At 38.2% G+C, this 23,199-nt stretch overlaps 1 protein-coding gene across 1 annotated transcript in view; it reads left to right on the plus strand.

Annotated features, from left to right (window-relative positions):
- The window catches only part of LOC103525834 (vitellogenin-1-like), a 42,927-nt gene that overhangs the window by 1,991 nt on the left and 17,737 nt on the right, over positions 1–23,199 (plus strand). The window contains exons 4-19 of the mRNA XM_008490824.2: positions 1,151–1,399; positions 3,443–3,604; positions 4,287–4,438; positions 7,063–7,213; positions 7,312–7,469; positions 7,570–7,735; positions 8,688–8,810; positions 10,373–10,591; positions 12,661–12,878; positions 12,964–13,061; positions 17,129–17,253; positions 17,332–17,433; positions 17,518–17,637; positions 17,895–18,084; positions 18,174–18,267; positions 18,380–18,565. Coding sequence (XP_008489046.2) covers positions 1,151–1,399; positions 3,443–3,604; positions 4,287–4,438; positions 7,063–7,213; positions 7,312–7,469; positions 7,570–7,735; positions 8,688–8,810; positions 10,373–10,591; positions 12,661–12,878; positions 12,964–13,061; positions 17,129–17,253; positions 17,332–17,433; positions 17,518–17,637; positions 17,895–18,084; positions 18,174–18,267; positions 18,380–18,565 — 2,513 coding nt within the window. The remainder of the gene's footprint in view (positions 1–1,150; positions 1,400–3,442; positions 3,605–4,286; positions 4,439–7,062; positions 7,214–7,311; positions 7,470–7,569; positions 7,736–8,687; positions 8,811–10,372; positions 10,592–12,660; positions 12,879–12,963; positions 13,062–17,128; positions 17,254–17,331; positions 17,434–17,517; positions 17,638–17,894; positions 18,085–18,173; positions 18,268–18,379; positions 18,566–23,199) is intronic.

A 23,199-nucleotide genomic window follows, 5' to 3' on the forward strand; every position in this document is an offset into this window, starting at 1 on the left:
TCCCAGGGCTGTTTCCAGGTGATAATTTTTTCATCATGAACTCAGAGTCAGGGATTGCCAGCTGTGTTCAAAACCTAACAGACAGCACAAGTCCTGATTGGCCCCGAGGGCTGGGGAAAACTGCCTTGTCCCAGCCCTGCAGAGCAGTCCCAAACCTGCCCCTGTGCAATATGCCAGAAGCACATCCCAGAGGCAGCATGAGGAATTTGCTCCCTAACAGCCTCCTCTGTAAGCTTCAGTTTCTGGGGCTGGCAGTGATCTCCAACAACAATAACAAAAATAAATATGAAAGTGCAGTCTCCAGAAATCTGCTGAATGAGGATTTAGCTTGTGTAGCTTTTTTGAGACATTAATCCACATCTCACATCACTTCACCAGCCTGAGGTGTCAGAGAAAAGTCTCTTTAAATTGTCCAAATACATAGAAGGGAAGGGTCCTCTGAGAAACTAATCTAAACATGCCCCATTCCCATGGTATAGAAGTCGCTCGAGGTCTATGCATAGTTTAACACAACATTTTACTTGCTTGGATGTGCCCCAGGTTGAGGCTGGAGTGTGAGGCACTGAGAGGGATTGGGGGTACATCAGCTCTGCAGCAAAATGTGTAGGATTATTTTTGTAATCTGCTCTCCACTGCTCAGACTAATTATGACTATCTGGCTGGCCCAGCAGCCATGTTGTTATTAGTTTCTGACTGCTGTCTCTGCTCTGTGACCCCAGAGAGGGAGGTGACAGAGTTCACAACAGGAGTTAATGATGCTTCATGCAACATTAGCTTTCTCCTGCAATTTCCTTCAGATCTTCTGTACTACTTTTGGGTTGCAACCTGCTTCATGCAGCTCTTCTCTGGCTCATTTCTTCATACAAGTCAACCTTTGGCAATATCTATGAAACAGAACAGAGTGCAGTGACTGTGGAAATATCACAGGCATTTACATTACTTCCTTACCTTTTATGCGTGGAAATGTGTATAGCAATACTAGCTGTGGTAAATGGCATATTTTTTCCCTTTAAAGAGGCTTTGCATTATTTAAAAGTGGTGTGTTGTTTTGTTTTTTTTTTTTACGAGTAAAGATTTAGATGCTTTTTTAGATGTGCATTAAAAAAAATGGAAAAAATTAAAGAGGAATTATATGCCCCCTTTTTTCTAGATTCACTCAGTCGAAGCAGCAGAGTACAATGGTGTCTGGCCTACAAGCTCATTCGCTCGATCACTCAAACTAACCCAGGTACTAACGGGGCAACTCAGTAACCCCATCAAGTTTGAGTACAGCAATGGCCATGTTGGAAATCTTATGGCTCCTGATTCTGTCTCGGATGATGGTCTGAACATCTACAGAGGGGTTCTGAATGTGCTGGAGCTGAGTATCAAGATGCAGCATTCGTACAGTTTACAGGAGGTGAGCTTTTTGTTTTGGCCAAGGTGGTTGCTTCTCTTCAGATCCTCCTACTGAATTTTCTGAATTCATCTTTGACATAGACTTCACTAACAAAAACCACATAGGTTTGTGAAATTATGACTAATTTGTTATCATGGGACAACATTTGATGGAGATGAACCTAAAAAGGACAACAGAATAGATTTTTAATCTGGCTGATCAAATTATTTTTTAAAAATTCATTTGCTGCTTTAGAACTTTAGACAATCTGACTTGTGAAAGTAAACTCCTATGAAAGCTGAAGGCTACATAGAATTTGAATACTCCATTAAAACAAGCTTAAATATACCACAAGAGATTAAAGATAATGTAAGAGTAATTTGACTTTTTTACCAGCTGTATATACTTTAACCTCTTCTAGTTCCTCTTGTCGGAGGAAAAGACTAGATGTGCCATGACATTACTGTAACAGCTTTGACAGTTGCAGTTGCTGTTCTATTGGAATTTCCACTGTTTTTCAAGTTTTAACATCTTAGTAAATGTAAATCATATGATATTACATTTCACCACAGAACCTGCAATGTGGTTAGTTTTTTGCAAAACTCTATTTACATTGATTAGACTACATTCAATTCAGAGCTCAGCAAACCCCTTGAAATTATTATACTTTCACGTTATTTTTATTGAAAATGCAGACTGGAGAAACTTTAATTTTAAAAAATTTATTTTTATGTAAGTAGAGTTGTTTCTGGGAAGGGAACTACAGGATTTACTATTTTCACACTGCTTGTCACACATGAAAACCCAGGAGGTGGTTTTGCATATTCTGCAGCACTGTTTTCCCATATCTAGATTTACATCTTCATTATCTTTAATTCAGTTACCAATATGTCCTACTCTCATTGCTGAGCAATCTATGTGGCTTCACATTGTAGAATCATTTCCAAGTTTTCTTTCCTTTTCTTGGGCAGAAACTGCTTAATGAACATTGGCACCCTTGCGTGACAATCTCTCTCTAAAGGAAGATAAGCATTATTAGTCCCAAAATCTGAGCTGCAGAGAGGCTTAAAGGACTAACCTGGGAAAGTCTACATCACATCCCACAGGGTGTAGGGCTGGGGTATCTGGGCTAGCCATGAGCTAAAGTCAAGCTAGGCAGGAGATAATTTATCACTCTGAGCCCCATGGGCTGGCCATTCCCATTTAAAGTCTAGATCCTCACTGGAGCCACATTGTGTTCAGTAATAGTGTTAAGCTGGAGATGAATTGGGTATGTACTGCTTCCCAACCACCACCTGGCCATTTTCATGGTCTGTCATAGCCCAGAGCTGCTCTCTGGAGTGACTGTGTTATCAGTAACAATAAAAAGATCATGAAAATAACCCTTCTTCTTAAAGTGCAATCAAATATTTTCCTCTCCAAAATTTCATCTCTGACTGAGGAGGTTTAAGAGCTCTTATAAATATATATGCTCGAAAAATTATTGAAGGTTTGAGGTAAAACTGCACACCCAAGAAAACCTAAATCAAAACTCTGCTATCTTAAAATTCTTTTTAACTATTGTTGCTCATATTGTGACAGATCTTTCAATATTGCAAGGCCTGTTCCAAAGGCATTTATAAGCTGTCTATAAAAGCAAATTTTAGGGCAGAATTTCATCTCCAGCCTTATAATACTTTGCTGTTTTTATTCTAACTGATCAAATTATTTTGGCACTTTTTATTAATATTCTCTCGATGGCATTTCATAATCGACAGCTCTGTCTAGAAATTGTTACTCACCTTTTCTGGGGCTCCAAATCTTGTCTCACTGAAACTCTTGAATTTTAGTTCTCTTGGTGAACCTCTGATTTGACTTACAGGAAGTATGTTAAAAAAGAGATGAAAGTAACGATCATCCTGATTTTGCTCCTAGAGAGTTACCACAACTAAAACAAACAAACAAAAAATATTAATTTCTGCTAGCAATTTTGAAAACACAGAATTAAACAGGGAAGCCTATGTGGTGAATTGAAGAAACTTTGGTAGGAATGAACTTCTTTAATCACATTATAATTTTTCCCAGGCTGGAATTGGAGGTATTTGCAACACAACCTATGCAATCCAGGAAAACAAGAGAGCAAACTTAGTCTATGTGACAAAATCCAAGGACCTTAACAGCTGTGAAGAGAAAGTTCAAATGGTCACAGGCTCAGCATATACTCATCCATGCCAGACCTGCCAACAGGTAAATTAGAGTATTTTATATCCATATGCAGGGAGCCATTTGGCATCCATGTTACCTCTTGCTTTGTTATGCTTAAAATGAGAGAAGGGTCAAATGTTCCACATCTACTTATCAGCATTTTTTTCTGTCTGAAAATCAGATCCACAGAGCAGTAGAGGTCTGTGCTGCAAACTGCCATCTACTGCAGACACACTTCAACCAACCTGAACTAGCTGGCTTGAAAACCATTAATTATCAAAAGTAGTTAATTCACATACTCTGTTGAGTAAAACAGGTAGTCATGATGTCCAGTGTCTCCTCTGCAAGATAGGTACTACAGCCTCTTATAATCTTTTCTCTGAAAAAAGAGATTGTGTGGTTTACACTGTTTTTCTCCTCAGGAAACGTGTCTTCCTCTCAAGGGAATAACCAATTACTTCTTTAGGAAAGGGGAAAACAAGCTAACACTTATTGGCGGTAAAAGTAACAGATCCAGGCAGCATGCCTGTCATTTCCTTTGGAAGTGTGCACACAGAATTCACATAAAGTGTTCAGATGGGCAGCAAGCAAAACAGCCCTGGAAAATAAGTGGGCTGAAGTGGGTGATGTAATAGCTTCTACTCACAGAATTTAGAAGTTCAATGACATTTTTTTTCTTGTTTCTTTGTTGTTGTTGTTGTTGTTTTATATGTATTTTATAAAGAGGAACAAGAATTCCAGGGCAACTGCTACTTACAATTACAAAATTAAATATACACGGAACGAAGCTGTAATTACACAAGCTGATGTTGAAGAAATCCACCAGTTTGCACCCTTCAATGAGATAACAGGAGGAAATGCTATAGTAGAAGCAAGGTACTGTACATATGCCTTTAATTCAGCACCTAACTTAGCATCTCAGTAATCTGGTCAAACTCTATAACTGAAACAAATCCTTTACTTCCACAGCTTATTGTTTGCCAGTATTTAATTACGTAAAATCCCACACAGTTCATAAAAACTACCTTTACTGTTAGTTGTAAATCTGAAATGTGCACATCACTATCCAAATTTTGTTAGCTAAACTTGGCAGGGTTTGACTATTTTATTTCTCAGGGATATTTGATTTATGTCATAAAAGCCAAAACAAATGTAATTCCGTCTGAAAAATTGTGAACTAATATATTTGCAGTAAAATCCTTTGAAAGACAGTTATTCACTGAAAGAGAGTTCCCTGGAAAATAATAATACAGTCAGAGGCCCTGGAGACTAGTTCATAAGAAACCTAGATAAGACTTTACATTCGGATATACTTCCTAAGTACAGTGGGCTGCTTGCAAATCTCCCATCAAAACACTTTGTCAATAGGAAATTGGGTTTTATTGCAGCAACACTGCGCATAAAGCATGTAAAATGTATTTGCTTTTCTACACCAAATTTTCCATATTTTTAAAACAAGTTTGGGGCAAAATGAGAATTATGGTTGTCAAAAAATTAAGTTCCTGCTCATTTTTAGCTCAAGGCCTCAAATTTCCAGTGTTCAAAAATTTTTTTCATCTCCTTCGAAATCACCTATTGGAAAATGTTTGCTTACTTGCTTTAGTGATGGACTCTATAGTCAGGGGTGTCCTACTGAAGAGGGAGGCTTTTTACATAAAGGGCACTGTACAGAGGAGATTCCTCCATCCCATTCCAGCTGTTGTAATCTTTTATTGCTCCACTAGCTTTTGCAAGAATCTATTGCTATAATATACACTTTTGGAAACTGCAACATCAGAAAGTTCATTTCAATAAATCACCAACTGACTTCATTAATATGATGAACATATTCACTTTGGCTAACTGGAAAAAAAAAAACAAAACAGAAAGGTAAAGGTGAAAGTAGTTTCACTGTCTTATGCAATCAAAATGAAGGTAGATACAGCTGCAGTGCCTATCAAATTATGGGTTGTTGTGAGTGAGCATTGGTCTGGAGGCAATGGTCTTGCTGATTTAAACTCTCCTTCTGCATGGCGCTTAGACTGTCTTCCTTACTGTTGTCCCTCAGAAAAGGTGATTTCCTTCCCTTTTCCTCATTTTCTCTACATCTTTTGCATTACTTAACAGATGGGGCCAAATAGCTGGAAAGATGTGGCTAGGTCAGCCAAATCTTCAGAGGTTATTTTCACAATGGACTTTCTCTTCAGGAAAAAAAAAAAAAAAAAAAAAAAAAAAAAGATTAAAAAATTGAAAATCTAACATTTGGAACTGAGCTTTCAGGCCTGTTCAGTATAACCCCTTGTATCATCTTCCAAGCCAAGAGAGGTTTACTATTGTTTCACTGATTTAATCCTATCTTTAGTATTCATTTGCTTTTTTCTTCAGAATATATTTTTCCATCTATTCTAGGCAGATATATCTCTTCCCAGTACGATGAATATGAAGACATAATGGATTCATCATGTGCTGGATGGGGGAGTTAAATCTGCCCAAGTGTACCTGATGCTATACTTTCTGACCCAAATGCCCTTTCAATAAATTGTATAAAATTTCAAGAGAGAAAAAATCTCTGCTGATTATGTAGTGATTTCTATTCAAATTCCAGTGGCTTGTCTGCAAAGCAGTTATATGCTATTTTCTGCAGTGATTCTCTGCAATCCATATGGAAAGAGTAGATAGAAATGATACAGAAGATCATCATAGAGATTCCAAAATAAACATGCCAATTTTCTATGGAGATTTTGAGATACTGCATAGTACAACAATATTGCATTTGGAATGCTTTCAGTTGTTCAGTACAAATTCCTAACTTTAGTATAGTGTCCTAAATGACCTATTTTAAACATAAGTGGTGGCATAGGATGCATCCCTTCAGCTGAAAATGTACTAAAGATAGAAGATTTTTGCAAAAAAAATCTCTCATTGGAATATTCTTAATAACAAAGAATGAAGGGTTGGTGCTTCTTGAAAAGTTTCCAATAACTTAAGCACTCTTCCAAAAACTAATTCTGAATTTATCTGGCCCTTTTTGTTTGGGAAATCTAATTTGAAACTTTATGAGAATCTTTTATCTTTTGCAGTCCCCAGGACAATCAGCTTGACGGGTGAAATGGAGAGATAAGTGTAAAGTAAATGCAAATAAAAATCTTGTAGTATTTCTTATTGTATGTAAAGATTTTCAGTTCCTTTTGAATCTTCCAGGGGGCAAACACATATTAGAGCTTTTATGAACTTCTTAAAAGGTTTACATTAAGTGATAATTTCTAAAAAAGTTTATTTTTCTCTCTTCCTGAATTTACTCCTTAAGGTACAACACACAGCTCCTATAATATTCAGGCCACAGCTTTTCACTACTCACTTCCTCTTTTATTCTCAGGCCATATTATTCCCAAAGGAAGGCAAATGCCGGCTCTCATCTGAGCCCTGATGTGTAAGCATACACGTTCTGAGGACACAGTTTTTCGGTGCTTTTTTGTACCTTGCATCTTGTGAGGTCATAGCTCTGGGTTTCTTCATTCCAGGCAGAAACTTACTTTGACTGATGTGCAAAAGCACCTGACAGAGGTCCCACCAAAAGAATTCCAGAACCGTGGGACACTTCAATACCAGTTTGGCAGTGAATTGCTTCAACTTCCCGTACACTTATTCAGAATAGAAGACGTGGAAAGACAGGTAAAGTTCTGCCACCGGTCAGGCTCTTTGTTGGAGGCTGGAATCCTGCATGTGGAGACCAATGCATGTAAGCTTCGTGCATTTTAACCTTCCTGCAGATAGAGGAAAGCCTGCAAGACCTGGTAGAGACCACATCTGAAAGGCTTCCAAGCGATGCACCAGCAAAAGCCCTCAAGCTTCTACACCTCTTCCGTGCAGCAAATGAGGAGGACTATGAGACAGTGTGGAAGCAGTTCTCCAGCCGGCCTGTGTACAGGTACAAGGGATAAAAGTGGTGATTCTGCTGCTGACAGACTCTCTTGGAGACAATCTTTATGTGCCGATCTGGAAAACCGTCCTTGCCTTTCCCATTACAGACGCTACATTTTGGATATAATTCCTGCAGTTGCCAGTCACCGTGCACTCAGGTTCTTGAGAAAAAAAATGGAAAAGCAAGAGGTCACCAACTGGGAAGCAGCTCAGACAGTGCTTGTGGCTCTGCACACGAGCACACCAACTCGAGACGTGATGGAGGAAGCAACGGTAGGGCTCAACTCGCTCATTACTGTATTATTAACATCTGTATTATTTATTCCTTTGACAAGATTGTGAAGGTTTTGAAAATACAGAACTTTTATAACCTCTCATAAGGTTGAAAGGAGTTTATTTCCTGTCTGTCTTAAGGGAAAGAGAATGCAAATCAGAAGCACAGAAATGAATCCAGAATGAAACAGGAAAGAAAAAGATGCCTCAGTGACAGGGGTTATTGCTGCAAACAGTGGTTTCCAGTTTCCCTTTGTCCAAATGTACTTTACAGTTACATCAGATTAGATCTCTGTGTGTACAAAGACTAAGGAGTAAGAAACACATATTTGGTATATCCTGTATTCGTCCTGATTGACCTAGAAGGACGGATATAAATCAGAGATCTTTTGAAAACCAGGGAAATATGCCAACGTGGAGGCCATGCCACGTATCTCAGATTAGAGTTTTGCCCTATGTGAAAGCTGTGACTGCCCAGCTGTAACCGTGCAGTAATGCTCTGCTTCTCACTCAAGGAAGAAGCAGTGGGCTGGTGCCTTCTGTCAGCTCCAACATTTATATGAAATATTCCTGTCTGCCTGAGGTCCATTCACAATGTATATCAAGTTATTTGTACCTATAGTTGAAGCAATTATAGAACAATGATGTATGTTTCTTGAATGAAGTGTGTTTTCCATTCCAGAACTGGGTGATTTCCTCCCTTTGGATTACAGCCTATGCCAAATTTAAATCTGAAACACTAGAAAAGCAACAGATCTGCCTTCCAGATGTTCTTTGGAATTGCTTTATGCTTGCATTTTAAAATACAGTAATATCCACTGATTAACTATAAATCCATTAATGCAAAAATAGCAAAAGTTTGGTTTTGCCTTGCATTTTGGCAGAAATATATATTTTTTTAATATTGCTGCTTTTCATTAACAGCGGTAACAAACAACTGCTTTCTCCCCAGCTCATCGTGAAAAAACATTGCCCACGTTCAAGTACTGTACTTGGAAAGTTTTGTCACCTCAGCTATGCATCACTGTGCCACAAACAATGCTCTTCATCAGACTCCTGCTCAGAATGTCTCCAGGTAACCACATTGTTTGTCGTTTAGAAGAAAAATTAAGCCTTGACTTCTTTCTTCATTATTCAGAAACCTGTATTTCACTTCACTACAGTGTTTCCTTTGGGGAAAAGAACCCCAGTTGGTTAAATGCTGCTTTTTTATCTTTCGATTAGCACACAAAAGAGAATGAGAGGAAGAAGCGTATAATTCATAGCACTTTCTATCTGAGTATCTCTGAGTGCTTTATTGCCAATTATTAATGAGGTCCCATGGCACTGCTGTGAAACAGTTTAAATATAGGTACTTACATATACTTATAAATAAATTAAGTGACACAAAAGCCCAGGATTTTGTCCAGTCATGTAGCCCAGCCATCTCTCAGCCAGAAGCAGAGCCCAGTGATCCACAGACTATAAGCTTTAATAATAGTAATACCCTTCCTGTTTGGCATTGCTTTTAATCAGTGGGCCTTAAAACACTTTAAATAGGCAGTAAATAGCATTTCCCCTTTATAGAGGTGCATGTCATGATTTACAGAGGTCAGCCAGCCAGCCAGTGATAGACAGTGAAGGAGAAATAGGTGTTTTCAGTCTTCAGCACTGGTCATTCCACCATACCCACTAAGAGCACAGTGTTTAATACATTATGTGCTTGCCATTATTTTTTTCCTGTAGTACACAGGCACGACTGATATTCCTATGTCCATCTCCTGTGTTTCAGCTGCCACCAATGCCCTTGAGCTAATTAAATCGAAGCCCAGGGGCAGGGAATGGAAATTCTTTCCCAAAGCAAATGATTGTATAGGCTTGTTCAATGCATTTCTAATGTTCATTCATTTAATTAGCAATATCAGATTGGACTTTCTGCTCCATCAATGACTTTCAAATGTGATATTTTTAAAGCATGGGAACTGCATTGAAATTTTTTTGTACCAGCTCAGTATTTCTTCTTTACAGCCGTTTTTTTAGCATTGAAAACAGGTTTCTATTGGGATTTAGTTCTTTTTCTCATATTCAGCATTCTGACAGCTATTTCTAATTGTGCCACCTAACTCTATGATCTAGTTATTTACAACAAAGGCTATAAATTGACCTGGTGATGTTAATCCATGATAAAAAGTTCCTGTCACAGCTGAATTTAATGTCATCACCACTAGCCATATCTTCAGGAATCTTATTTAAGGATCTGAAGAATTTAACTGCATCTGCACTTTTGCACCTGTCTTCAACCATTAGACAGAGATATTCAAGTAGCATTATTGCAGGGTTCCCAGCTCACCCTGAAAGGCAGTGGGAACTAGCTCCTAGCTATTAATTTTTCCTGTAAAAATCTTGCTTGGTAGCTTTAAGGCATAGTGATGAAGTAGCTGTTCATTGCAGCTTTCTTGGCTATGCTTGTTCTATGAATAAAATGTCTTATTCATGAGGACAAAAAGAATTTGAAAATATTTAAAATAAGCGAATTGAATAAACTGAAGTTATCGAAGTCAAACCTCAGAATAAGGGACAGGATGTAGATAAGAGATGGAATTGAACTCAACAGAAGATTTGTTTTCTGTTTCTTTCCTTTTTTTTTTTTTTTTTCAGCTACTTCACGGCTTTGCAGGAGAAGCATTGAGCAAGTCTAACATAGAAGAAATTACCTTGGCTTTGAAATCCCTTGGGAATGTAGGACATCCAGCCAGCATCAAGCACATCAAGAAATTTTTGCCAGGATATGCAGCCAGTGCCTCAGATCTTCCTCTCAAGGTCCATGCAACTGCTGTGATGGCCCTGAAAAACATAGGCATAAAAGACCCCAAAATGGTAAGGAAACAAGCTGCCTCCTTTGCACATATGATAACCCAACACAATGCTTCTAATTGATGATGGGAGATAAGGAAAATCACAACATTTTTTCAAGTATAGGTGTAATATGTGTGGGTTTTTAATACTTGACAATTCCTTAGTTGGCCTGTCTTACTCCTTTTGACATTAACATCTAGTATTTCAGACTGCAACAAAAATCCCATTAAAAGGATACATTCATTACTCTGTTGCTGAAGACAAATCAGTATTTCCATTCCAAACATTTATTTTCCAAGGACAGAAGACAGAAAGCTAAATTATTGACCAGAATGTGTTTAATGCCTCTTCAGCTGCAGTATGTGAGAGAACCACAAAACAAGGTTTTCAGAGAATTGACATTTAATACTGTGTGTCACATCTAATTGTAATTCAAGACCAGATCTTATTGTAAATAGATACTAGAGGTTTGCATCCTAATTAGAAATTTACAGACACTGTGTGGGTTTAAGTCATAAACAGCACATTTAATAAATGTGACTTTGTCCCTGAATAAGATAATGATTAGATATCACATGCAATGATTACACAGGCATACTCTCATCCACCACAGACATCACTTTACAATCTCTTTCACCTTAAAGCAAGTTGCTTCTAAAAGGCAATTTTGCATTTTCAAGATTTTTTTACCTGATATGTATTTTTTTTGTTTTATATAAGACTTTTCATAATATAAAAAGTAAAATAAAAGCTTTCATTAACTATTCAACTAATCTGTATCTCTTTTTCCATTATACTCATTTTTTGTATGTGACTCCCAGTTTGAGTGCACATATTGATCCACAGACAATAGTGTGCCAGCGTATGCTTTTAAGCAAAAGAATAAAGAAACGATTTACTAGAGTGCAGGAGCTAGAAGGGGAAAAGCAGAGGGGGAGGAGAGAACAGCATGAGTAGGAGTTAGGGTATTAACTGGGGAAGAAAAAAGCCAGTTTGGTGTTTGACAATGCTGTGTCTGTTTGCCTCTGTCATGGCTTTACTCATATGACCCAGGCCACCTCTATTCTCTGCATTTTCTTTAGAGAAAATTGATCTGGAGCAAGGTAATGCCTGTGGGTGATTTTTTTCATTGTTCAAGAACCAGTTTAATGCCTGGTCTGCAGCTAGCTACACACCCATATTTTCATTAAACAGACTTAATATACAATCTGTGGGGTTTTTGTTTGTTTGGGGGTTTTTTGTATAATTTGAAAAGGTAGTTACACTTGTAAAGAGGCTACTGTATCTTTGTCACCGCTTTTACCTTGGTATTTAATAATCAACATATGCAAATTAATAAAAACTATCCTAGTATTTCTAAATTTAGTTGCAAATTCCTGATCAGACTTGTGGCCAGAGCCCCTGGGGATGTGCTGCCCAGGCAGGACAGGGAGAGGCTGCCAGGATAGGGTTACACCACCCACATCCATTCTGATGTAGAGGTGAAAGGCTTCAGCACAGTTCATGGAAACTGGAAAGGTTCCAGTACAAATCTGGTCTTAATACCAAATATTGCTGGGGTTAAATACATTGGTCACAAGTAGTGCTGTGGAAATTACATCTGTTGCATAAACTTTCAGTTTTAAACTGCCTGCATGAGAGATTTCTGGTAGTAAACTGGCTTTCATTCTAGCAGAAAGTTCTCCAGGAGGTCAAATTACTAGAAATAAGACATAGGTTTATGGATAGGAACTAAGAATCACTGAAACCATTTCTAAGGTATGTGATGGATCCACCTAACCTCTTTCACCTAGAGTGGTTATGCTACAGATATGTTATGCTACAGATATATTCTACTATAGATCAAAAAGTGATAATATTTTTGATGCAGAAGTTAGTTCCTTGGATCTGAATGTCTTGGAAGTCAGACTATGCTACCGTAATGCCCCTTCCAGTCCTCAGACTATGAAACCAAGAATACTGGTACCATAACAGTTAAATAATACAATTTTCTACTGCACTAATGACAAAGAGATAATTCACTGGTGACAATTTTTTTCTAGGAAATTGTTCAAACATACTGTAAATTTGAATTTATCTATTGTTTTCAGGTCCAGGCTATTACCCTTGAGATTTTCCTGAATCACAAACTTCATCCTCGGATTCGAATGTTAGCTGCAGTGGTTTTACTTGAAACCAAGCCAGGTCTTCCAATAGTGATGACATTAGCTGATGCTGTGCTGAAGGAACCTAGCATGCAAGTGGCAAGTTTCATCTACTCACACCTGAGGGCCCTGGGTAGAAGCACAGCTCCAGATCTTCAAGTGATGTAAGGAAAATCTGGATCCCTTCCCGAGCTGAAAAACTTGTTGCAAACTAATTGAGGTGTTAATGTGCTCACTGAATTTTTTCAGGGCTTCTGCCTGCAGAATGGCTGTCAGATTATTAAGTCCCAAGTTTGACAGATCCGGGTATCAGTTCAGCAAGGTTTTCCGCTTTAGTATGTTTAAAGGTAAGATTCAGAAGATTTTGTAGAGAATTATACACACATCAATGTGCCAAAAAATGGTACAGTGTGAGAACCCAATTCTCCCAGCCAGCTGTTTAGCAGCATGTTTTTCCTACATATTTTTCTGTGTTCAGTGAAAAAAAAAAATATGTAAAAATCTCAGGCTTTCCATTTGGAGTGCATTTAGGTCCCTGTGTGTTTTGCATTGTACACTGCCAGCATGCAATTACCGGAGGGCTTGTGAGGCTCTAACCCTCCATTTTCATTAGCTGGTAAGGCACATGCTCCTATATCAAATACTGTAGTCTCAGTGGTGCTTAAGAATTTCACACCATTGTTCAGCACCAAACAAACAGAAGGGACCTAAATTACTGCTGAAGTGGATTAATTTCTACCGGTGCTGAACACCTACAACTCTTGCTGAATTCAAATGTGATGCTAAATACTCTTCACCCCAAGAGTAGTGCCCAGTGTAACAGCAAACTCTGAAAACATTCAGATGTGACAATTCATTGCATCCAGTAACAGCTAAATCAGGCTTACTGTTTAAAGATTTTTCTTGCACTATCCTACTGGGATTCTTTAGTGGAATTAGGAGATCTATGCATAGGATCTGGAGGCTGACCAGTTACATCAAAGGGAGTTGCATATAAAAATACAGAGCATGGAGGATCAGACTGAAAGATAGCTCCTACTGGGCTAAATTGTAGCTATTTCCATGTTCCATGGATGTCATTTTTCTCAGTAGAAATGTTTTAAGCAACTTTCCTATGTAAATGACCATGACAGCTTCATGGTTTTGGCATTTGTATCTGGCAGACTAGGGAGATTATATCTACAAACACTGTCTCCTTACACATGCTGTTTTTATAGGAGGATCTGGATGGGTTTAGCACTTTTGCTATTCATTGGTACATGTAAAAATTGTTTTCAAAGCATAAATAGAAAAAGAGACTCTGGAACATCTGAAATCCACAGTGTTCAGTGTACAAGTGCTTCTGCCTCCTTTTTGGATGGAGGTAGTGGTTTGAAGAACTTATGTAAATCTTACTGTTTCCCTGTTCATTGTTTTTACTCAACCATTTAATCAGCTCTATAATGAACATAAATGTAGTACATACCACAGCAGCCACAGTAATATACAATACACATACTTGCTGCCTCAGAGATGGAGATAGAGAGTGCCCAAAGAAATGCAGTGGCTAATAGGCACTGTGTGAACTTTTGTACCATTCAAAATGCATTCAGGGAGACATTTTACCGTAATATGCAGATATGTGCTTCTAGTTTTAGGAAATTGTTTTCTCTTCTTATTTTTGCCTTTAAAATGGAGCTATCTCAATTTTTGTGAGACAGAAGGGTGCAGTCCATCATGACAGTAGCTGGGAGAGAGCTATGTGAAATGGATTACTTTGTTCTGGCTGTAGCCTGGAAATGTAGCTCATCGGTGAATTGCTGTTACTTCTTGGTGAAGACCAGCATCAGAAATTTGTTTAGAATGCATAATATTTAGACTTCTCACCCAGAAGAATAAGGAACAAGATTCTTTTCTCACACATGCTAATTTTAGACTTGGATAACTCAGTTAGCTAAATGAAGTCAGTCCTCAGTTATAGTGGTGTGGGAAGAGGATCCATCCCCCAGCTTTCTGATTTGATTTGTCACCACTGGCCACAGGTGAAATGTGTTTCAGTGAGTCCATGCTGGAGGAGTTTCCATAGTGACGGCTGTAATGCAGTACCTATTCCTTGCTAAAAAAAAAAATGTGCCCTCAGCACCATGGATCTTTGTGGTGCTAGATACTGAATTTTTAATGTCAGGCAATAAAGTCAGCTGATGCTATCTCTAATCTGGAATCTGTCACATCTGGCCACCACAAGCAGTCCTTCATGCTCTACACACTGCTACTGAAATCAAAGGGATGACCCACGTTCTGTTCATTGCGAGGACTGACAGAATCTGACTCTCACCATGCAGATTCATATAATTAAATAAGTGTACTAATGTTCACAAGTACCGATGACTGCTTTCTTTGATCACTGATATTTCATTCCCTTTACTTAGGAGCAAGATATTTAGATATATGCAGGTGCCATCACACTCCACAGTGAAGTGGGTATAGTGCATCATCTGATTATGTCAGTAGGATTTTTCATTGGTAAATATTTTCTTAGAGCATTAATGTTATGTAATGCTTGAGGTATGGAAAATATCTCTGCTCTTCAAGTTAATGAATTCTGTATAATCATTTAATCATTTATGAGCAACACTTCTTATTAAGGATCATGAAGAGCCATGGATTTTTAACTAACGCTTTACATGGGTTAAAACAAACAACAAAAAAGACCCTTAAAAATTCACTAGAAGTACCATACCTCATTCCAGTGTCCACTGTTCTGGCAAAGCTCATTCAGAGGAAAACTAGTCCTCATATTTCCAAGTCTCAAGTCCACCTTATTAGTAATGTCCCAGAGTGGTATCACTTTGCTTTTTATTTTCAATATCATCAACATTAAAATGTGAGCTTCTGTCATGTCTCCTTGCTGTCTGCTAAAGATCCTCAGTACCTGTATTTTGATTCTAGGAGTTGGTACTGAACAACTTCTGTGGTGTGTAGATGGTGCTCAGCATTTTGAGTAGCACAGGATCTTTGTACAGAAAAACAGTGAAGGTGATGTAGTGAAATGCTAGTTCATACAGATTTAGTAGACCAAGAGGATTCTTTTTCCAGCAAACTGTTCCTGAAATACATGAAACTGGAATATATCCAGAGAAATTAGAAATCAAAATTAGTCACAGCAATCTGATACAATATAAGAGGCTGGTGCTGGTCTCTTCTCCCAAGTAAATAGGAAGAGGATGAGAGGAAATGGATTTCAGTTGTGCCAGGGGAAGTTTAGGTTAGCTATTAGGAAAAATTTCTTTTTCCTAAGAAGTGGTGAGACATTGGAATAAACTGTCCAGGGAGGTGGTGCAGTCACCATCCCTGGAGGAAGCATTTAGATGGGGCAAAGCAGGATATGGTTTAGAGGTTGTGGTAGCTAGATTATAGCTGGAGTCCATGATCATGAAGGTCTTCTCCAACCTTAATGGTTCTATGATTCTAACTTCATGTGAGGGTTACACAAGGGTAAAGGACCATCCCCTGTCTGCATACACAAGTTTTGTAGAGAATGAGAAAATGTTGACCCATAAGTGAGTTGTTACATGAGGATAGCAGAAATTTAACATAGGGACTCCTAAAATTCTTCCCCATCCTCCAACTAGCATAAGAAGGAAAGAGAGACGAAGTCTAAAAGAAAGGAAGCTTGACAGAAATGCCTACATATTATGTTGACCTTGTTGTTCTTGAAACCTAAGAAAACTTAGAAAAGCCTTGGGATTACTTTAACTCAGAAAACAGGACTATATGGACTTGTGCCAAGAGTGGAAAGAATACACGATTTTGCTCTGGAAAGTTTATCTGCATGGAAGAATATTATAGGTGATAAATCTAAAGTAGAGAAACTAAATAGACAAAAAATATGTTTGCTCGAAGCTCACTCAGTAGTTAAGAATTACTTAACAATTAGTGCATTTCATGTAAGGAGTTACAGCATTTGGAATTGAATGCATTAAATAGCTTCTGGGTCATTTGAGAGAAAAATCTATACCTCACCATCTGTCCTTATAGGACATCTATATCACTTTCCCTAAACTATTAGCAAAGGATGGCAAATCTGTTTTCATTTCTGATCCCCTTTGTCAACTTGTCCTAAATGATGTCTCATAAAAGCAGTTCATAAACTGACTTTACAGAATTTGCCTGGATGCAAATTACAGAAGTGATTGGAAAAACAGCATAACCACCATGCAATGAGCAGGGGGCTTGTAATTTTGCTCATTAATAGCTCGAAAATGCAAAATATTCTGTTCATGACTGGTTTATAACATCAGTTTTATAGCTGGGTTTTCTGGCATTTGTCTTGTCATGTTGTATCTGTTGAATTGCACAGTTAGTAAGCTGGCAATCTGCACACTGTGGCTTTAAATGCTAACTGTGCTGTGTTTTACTGCCTGTTTATTTTCAGAGGTCCTTATGAGTGGACTGGCAGCTAAATATTTGGTACTGAATAATGCAGGCAGCTTAATTCCAACGATGGCAATGTCCCAGCTGCAGGCACATTTCCTTGGAAGAGTGGCTAATCCCTTGGAGGTAATTGGGTTTACCTGCAGTTTGCCCTCTCATTCTTTCTTATGACCATTGTCCGACTGGCATTTACACTTCCCACAGGTGGGAATAACAATTGAAGGACTGCAGGAGATTTTTGCTAAGGGTTACTCTCCTGACAGGGACTGGGAGACTGACTTTGACTTCAAGGAAATCCTGAAAAAGGTAAATTCCTGGGGAAAAGAATATTCCTATGGTATTGTTTTCTCAAATGTTAGGAAGAATAAGACTTTCTCCCTCCCCATGCAGCTCTCTGACTGGAAGGCAGTCTCTAGTGACCAGCCTTTTGCATCAGGATATGTGAAGATGTTTGGCCAAGAGTTGTTCTTCGGTGGACTTGATAAAAACACCATTCAAAATGCATTGCAGGTATCATTTTGAAAACACCAACACCCATGCATCACGAGCTTTAAAATACTGTTTCTTTCACACATTCTGTCCCTCCCATTACCCTTTTAATTCAGAGAGGTTTTGTCTTTAGTATTAATCAAGGCAAATCATGTCAAGTTTTGATCGGGATTAGGTATAATCATTGCTGGCAGACTTTCCCCTGAGGTGCAGTTAATGACATGCATCATGATACTCAAGTTCTGCTTATTTAGGCAAGTTGAACTCTGTAATTACAGGCATGGTATGGACCTGATGAAAAAATCCCTTCGATAAGAAGAATAATCAGTAGCCTTCAAAGTGGTGTAGGGAGGCAGTGGACCAAGGCTTTACTGTCCTCTGAGATCCGTCGTATTGTGCCCACCTGCGTTGGGCTGCCCACAGAGACCAGCTTCTACTACTCTTCTATCACCAAAGTGGCAGGAAATGGTAATATATTTCAAGACCTGAGCAATACAAACATGGTTTTCAGGATTAGGGAAGATTTTTAACACTTTTTTTTTTTTGTTTTGTTATAGTGCAGGCACAGATTACACCTTCTCCAAAGTCTGATTTCAGATTGACGGAGTTACTAAATGCCAACATTAGGATGCGGTCCAAGATGAGTTTAAGGTAAATATTTAGCATAAAATAAAATCATTACATTTCCAAGTGTCAGATGGCATAGAAATTCAACAGCTGTTTCCTGTCTGAACATAATTTTACCTTTATTCTACCTTTTTAGCATGGCTAAGGAGATGACCTTTGTAATGGGAATCAACACACAAGCCATCCAGGCAGGACTGGAAGCACACACCAAGATGAATGCTCATGTCCCTGTGAATTTAGTTGCCACTGCCTCTATGAAGGAAAAAAATATCAAAATTGAAATCCCTCCATGTAAAGATGAGACTAATTTAATTACTGTAAGGTAAGACATAGGAATGTACAGTCTTCCAAAATTAGCAGCCTGGTCCAGGAGAAGGTGTCCCTGCCCATGACAGGGATGTTGGAACTGGGTGATCTTTAACATCCCTTCCAACCCAAACTGTTCTGTGATTCAATGAAATAAAACAGAACATTTGCCTAGGGATCTTGTCTATGACTGACAGCTCAGGTAATTGGCAATGATTGGTGTAGTTTATTCATTTTAAATGAAGTGACATCTACCAAAGCTTTGCTTGAAAACATGCATTTCTTCCTGCAGTCTTCACTGAAAATCCTCTTTAGGACCGTTTCTCCCTTGTTGGGACCTGTAAGATATTTGAAACATAAATGGCATGAAATTTCTGTCCCAGTACATATTTTTGGACTGGAAACACTAAGTAATACATAAGCCAGCTGAATCCTATGAGTTATAACAGACAGCTCATATACATTTGGTGTCTTGAAGTGTAGAGGATTCAGTGTTTCTTGTGTTACTACCTTGTTTCCCTGTGGCTGCCATTTGGCTTTCTTGCCTGTTAGGTCTATTTGATTTATTATCAGTGCATGCAATTACAATACACTCTGGAAAACTGTTGTAGCCAGATGCCAAACAAATGAAAACAGATGGAAATACAAGAACAGAGAGGGAAGAAACAGGAAGAGTATGTCCAAGGAATCAAAGCAGTAGACCAAAGCTTAGAAAACTTTCATACACACACATGAAGAAATACTGAGAAAAACAAGCTTAAAGTTCATCACAAAGGAAAAAGCATCACTAACTAGAGAAACCAGATATTATGCAACCCATAGAAATGTTAACAAGTTTCTGGTCTAGGAATACATCTGTAGCAAAAGAGTTCAGATGCTTGATCCAGCTGCAATTAGCATTCATGGCTGCTGGCCCAGAAAAGCTCTGCAGGTCTCCTCAGTTTAGCCACCAGTTGGACTAATCATTGCTCTCCTTTGCCCTTCAATGGTCACAGACCATCCTAGTAGGCATTTGACATCACATCCTCTTCCCTAAGATGATTCTTTTACTCCATCAAATATGATTATAATTGTGTTCTCTGTGCAGAGGAGGTTTTCTGTAGTGTGTAGAGCATCAGTTAACTGCATGTAAGCTGCTGGGGCACCACAGCCCAAAAGTTTTGCTCAGTTTCTTGTGAAGACCAGGACACCCTGCTCCCAAAGTCAACAAGGAGAGCAAACACCTGGTCTCACTAGCTCTCACAGTTGGAGAAGGTGAGACAGATATTAATGAACTCAATAAGGATGCTGAACTGAAATGAGAATATCAGATGCTGACAGGGAACTCAGAAACTCAATCAGAACTATAAATGTTAGTGGAAGGATCCTTTCTGCAAAGCAAAAAAAAAAAAATTACTTCCTTGACTTTATGGGAAATTAAATCGGACAAAAAAAATAAAAGGGGTAAATTTATTGTCAGAAGGCATAAAGCAAGTTAGTATCAGAGGCAGGGGAATACAGTGGAGAAGTCCACAAGTTCCAGACCAAGCCTTACTCTAGACTCTGTGTCATTACCATTTATAAAGTCATCGCTCAGAAATAGCTCTATAATGTCAAGTATATGAGAAAACTGATACTCACTGGCTAACTTTTAGCACCATCAGTTTTTCTCCAGAAGACATTCCCATTTGCTGCTACAAAACAAATGGTCAGTGAAAACCACGCAGACAATGAAATGACAATGAGTACAAGTGAAGGCAAAGCAGTAACTACAGAATGTAGCACAGAACCATATTACTGAAGAGGTCAAAACCCAAGTAAAGTAAAATATTAAAGGGATGAAGAGAAGCAAGCAGGTATTATAGAGAGGATGCATGTCTATTCTATAGAGAATGAGCCAAAAATTTAATTTATCTTCCTTTTACATTGATCCATCAAAGGATAAAGAACCCATTGTGCTCAATGACTTAGAGATATTCTGATACCTTCCTTTGTTAGTTTTAAATTCTACATTTAAAGAAATTTTTCTAGAAAGCTATTGTTCTTTCATTTGTTTGTGAGCTCTTTTCAAAATATTTCTGTATTTGGCATTCTGTGCTGTTGATCAGTGGATTACTTTCTGTAGTTCCATGTCATTAAATTAGTCAGGCTATGATATTATTTTCCCCTTCATCTCTCACACTCTGACACAGGAAGCAAACAGTCTCCAGTGGCATTAAGTTCAGTTATATCCTGCACACTGTACAGGCCATAACCTGTCACAGCTGTGGCATTTATATAAAATTTCAGGAGCCAAAGAGAAACTCAGGTGAGCAATCTCAGAATGAAAAAGCAATCTCAAAGTGAAAACTTTGGTAACAGAGAGATTACAGTCCCAAGACAAATCAGCACATTACAGACACAAGTTTCTTTAAAGGAAAAATCAGAGTAAAATAATTAATCATATCATGGAGAGAATATATAGCATGTGTTTCAATTCAATCTTATCAAAGTTAATTAAAATTAGTAGTTATTTTTAAGGCTCTTTTAACATAACTATTTGGAATGTTACAGATGGCTACTTAAACATACTTTTAAACAAAATTTACAGAAAGAAGCAAAAATCAAATAAATTTCAGGGAAAAATTAGAGCCCTGTTATTAAAGTATAAATATGGAGAGCTGCCAGAGAATGCGCTTTGAATATATATCACATATTCAGAATTACAGACAACCAAATACATACATAATCTTAAATACAGCTTCTATCTTAGGGGTTTTTTCTTGTTTCCACTGTAAGATGAGCAAAAATGACTTCACATGGGCACCTTATTTGTAAGATGAATTACAAAATTACAGCTCTGTACATATACAAGATGTACACAGCATGTGTAATGGAAAATGCATAAGCACCAACATGTGCTGTGAGCTCACAAGGCAGCACTGAGTGTTTGGGGACAGAGAAAGGAGAGGGCCAGAGTCCCAGATCTCTGGCTCTGTAACACCTTTGCACCAAGGTCAACAGGATGATGTGTAGGAAAGGCAGAATTTTTTGTTTCACCACAGCAGAAACGGATGTGGTTTGAGGACTGCCTCTTGCTTCTCATTCATTTAGGTGTGACATCACCCTTTAAAACTTAGGAAAACAGTTTTTTGTTGATTTACTTAGTTTTAAAAAGACATTGCACTCATGTATGTAAGGTGACACTCACTGTAACACCAGCAGGCCCAACACAGCTGAATTGCTTGTCCCTTACCTCTGCAGTGAATTTGACTTATACTATAGCACAGCTTCTTCCCTCATCCAAAAAAAATACACTAATACATATTGGAAAATCTCTCTTTTATTTCTTTCTCCCTTGTGTGGGATCAGAGAGAACAGATTCTTTCATACCATAGCTTTAGGCCTTCTTTGTGACTGTGTTTCTTGTTAAAGCACCAGAGCTGGCTCTTGTAGCCTATTTTTACTGTGCCGTGTGATTCTGCAGACATTGACATGTGTCACCTGTGATGCAGCTACATTTGTCAGCTCTCTGTGCTCAACAGGAAGGAATCGATCCTCCACTTTCATTAGGTGGCAGAAGTAGACTATTGGCACAAAAAATAGTAAAAAAAAAAAAAACAGAAAAGAAACCCCAGGGCTTTCTGCATGGAGACCCAGCCTGCAGTTCAGTGGTCATTTGAATTATTGAATGTTATTAAAATAAAAGCCATTTCCTTTTTTGTCCCTTTACTCAGATGAGCCATCTGAAATGCAAGTTGATTTGTATTTTCTTTTATCCCCTCAGCTTGTTAGGGAGAATATTTTATTTCAGATTCCATTCTTCAAGGTTCTCCTATCACCCAGCGTGGAGTGTTGCTGTCATGTCCTTATCTAAAAAAAGAGAAAGATGGAAAAGAAAACAAAGCCCACAGGTGACACACGTTTTATTGAGGTATTCCGCATGAAATGCAATTGTGTGCTTTACAGTGCACACAGCACGGCAGGAGCCTTCAAGAGGAAGAGAGGGCTATCAAATGAATACAAATTCATCTTTCAAATAAGTTAGATTGGAATTGCTCAGGCTAGTACATTGTGGACCATATTAAAATAAAGACCATTTTGCAGACCATCTTTCCATTCACTGTCACAAAGGTATCTCCATTGGCAGACCACAAAAGCCCCAGGAAAAGCAGATCAACTTAATACTTGAGGAACCTCACATGGGGAATTTTAAGCAGGATGTTAATGGTGATAAATGGCTAATAAGATAGAGTTAGCATAATTTTATTAGCTGAGGGAAATAGGTTTTCATCTCTTAAAAGTGTTCAGCATTCAAAATATTTCTCTGACCCAAATCAAAACTTGTAGTTATCACAGCACTGTAACAGCTTCCAGGAGATTGTGAAGTATGGAAGCAGGAGGATGTTCATCCACGAGTCCCTTGGTTTTATGCTGCACCTTATATCACTCATCCTGGATTCTGATTAATATTATTACTGTCCACAACACTGGAAACAATGTACAGAACACATTGCCATAAATAGGCCCTTAATTTTCTTTCCTACACATATCTCTTTGATGTCTTTCCAAGCCATGAGTACCAGCAAATTTAGCTCAAACTGGAGACGCTTTGATGATTTCAGGCTCCTTTCTTAAGGAAATTATATGCTTAATTATATTCTTAAATTCTGCTTTTAAAAAAGTTGCACA

Source organism: Calypte anna, chromosome 8 (genome assembly GCF_003957555.1).
Source record: "Calypte anna isolate BGI_N300 chromosome 8, bCalAnn1_v1.p, whole genome shotgun sequence".
NCBI lineage: Eukaryota > Metazoa > Chordata > Aves > Apodiformes > Trochilidae > Calypte > Calypte anna.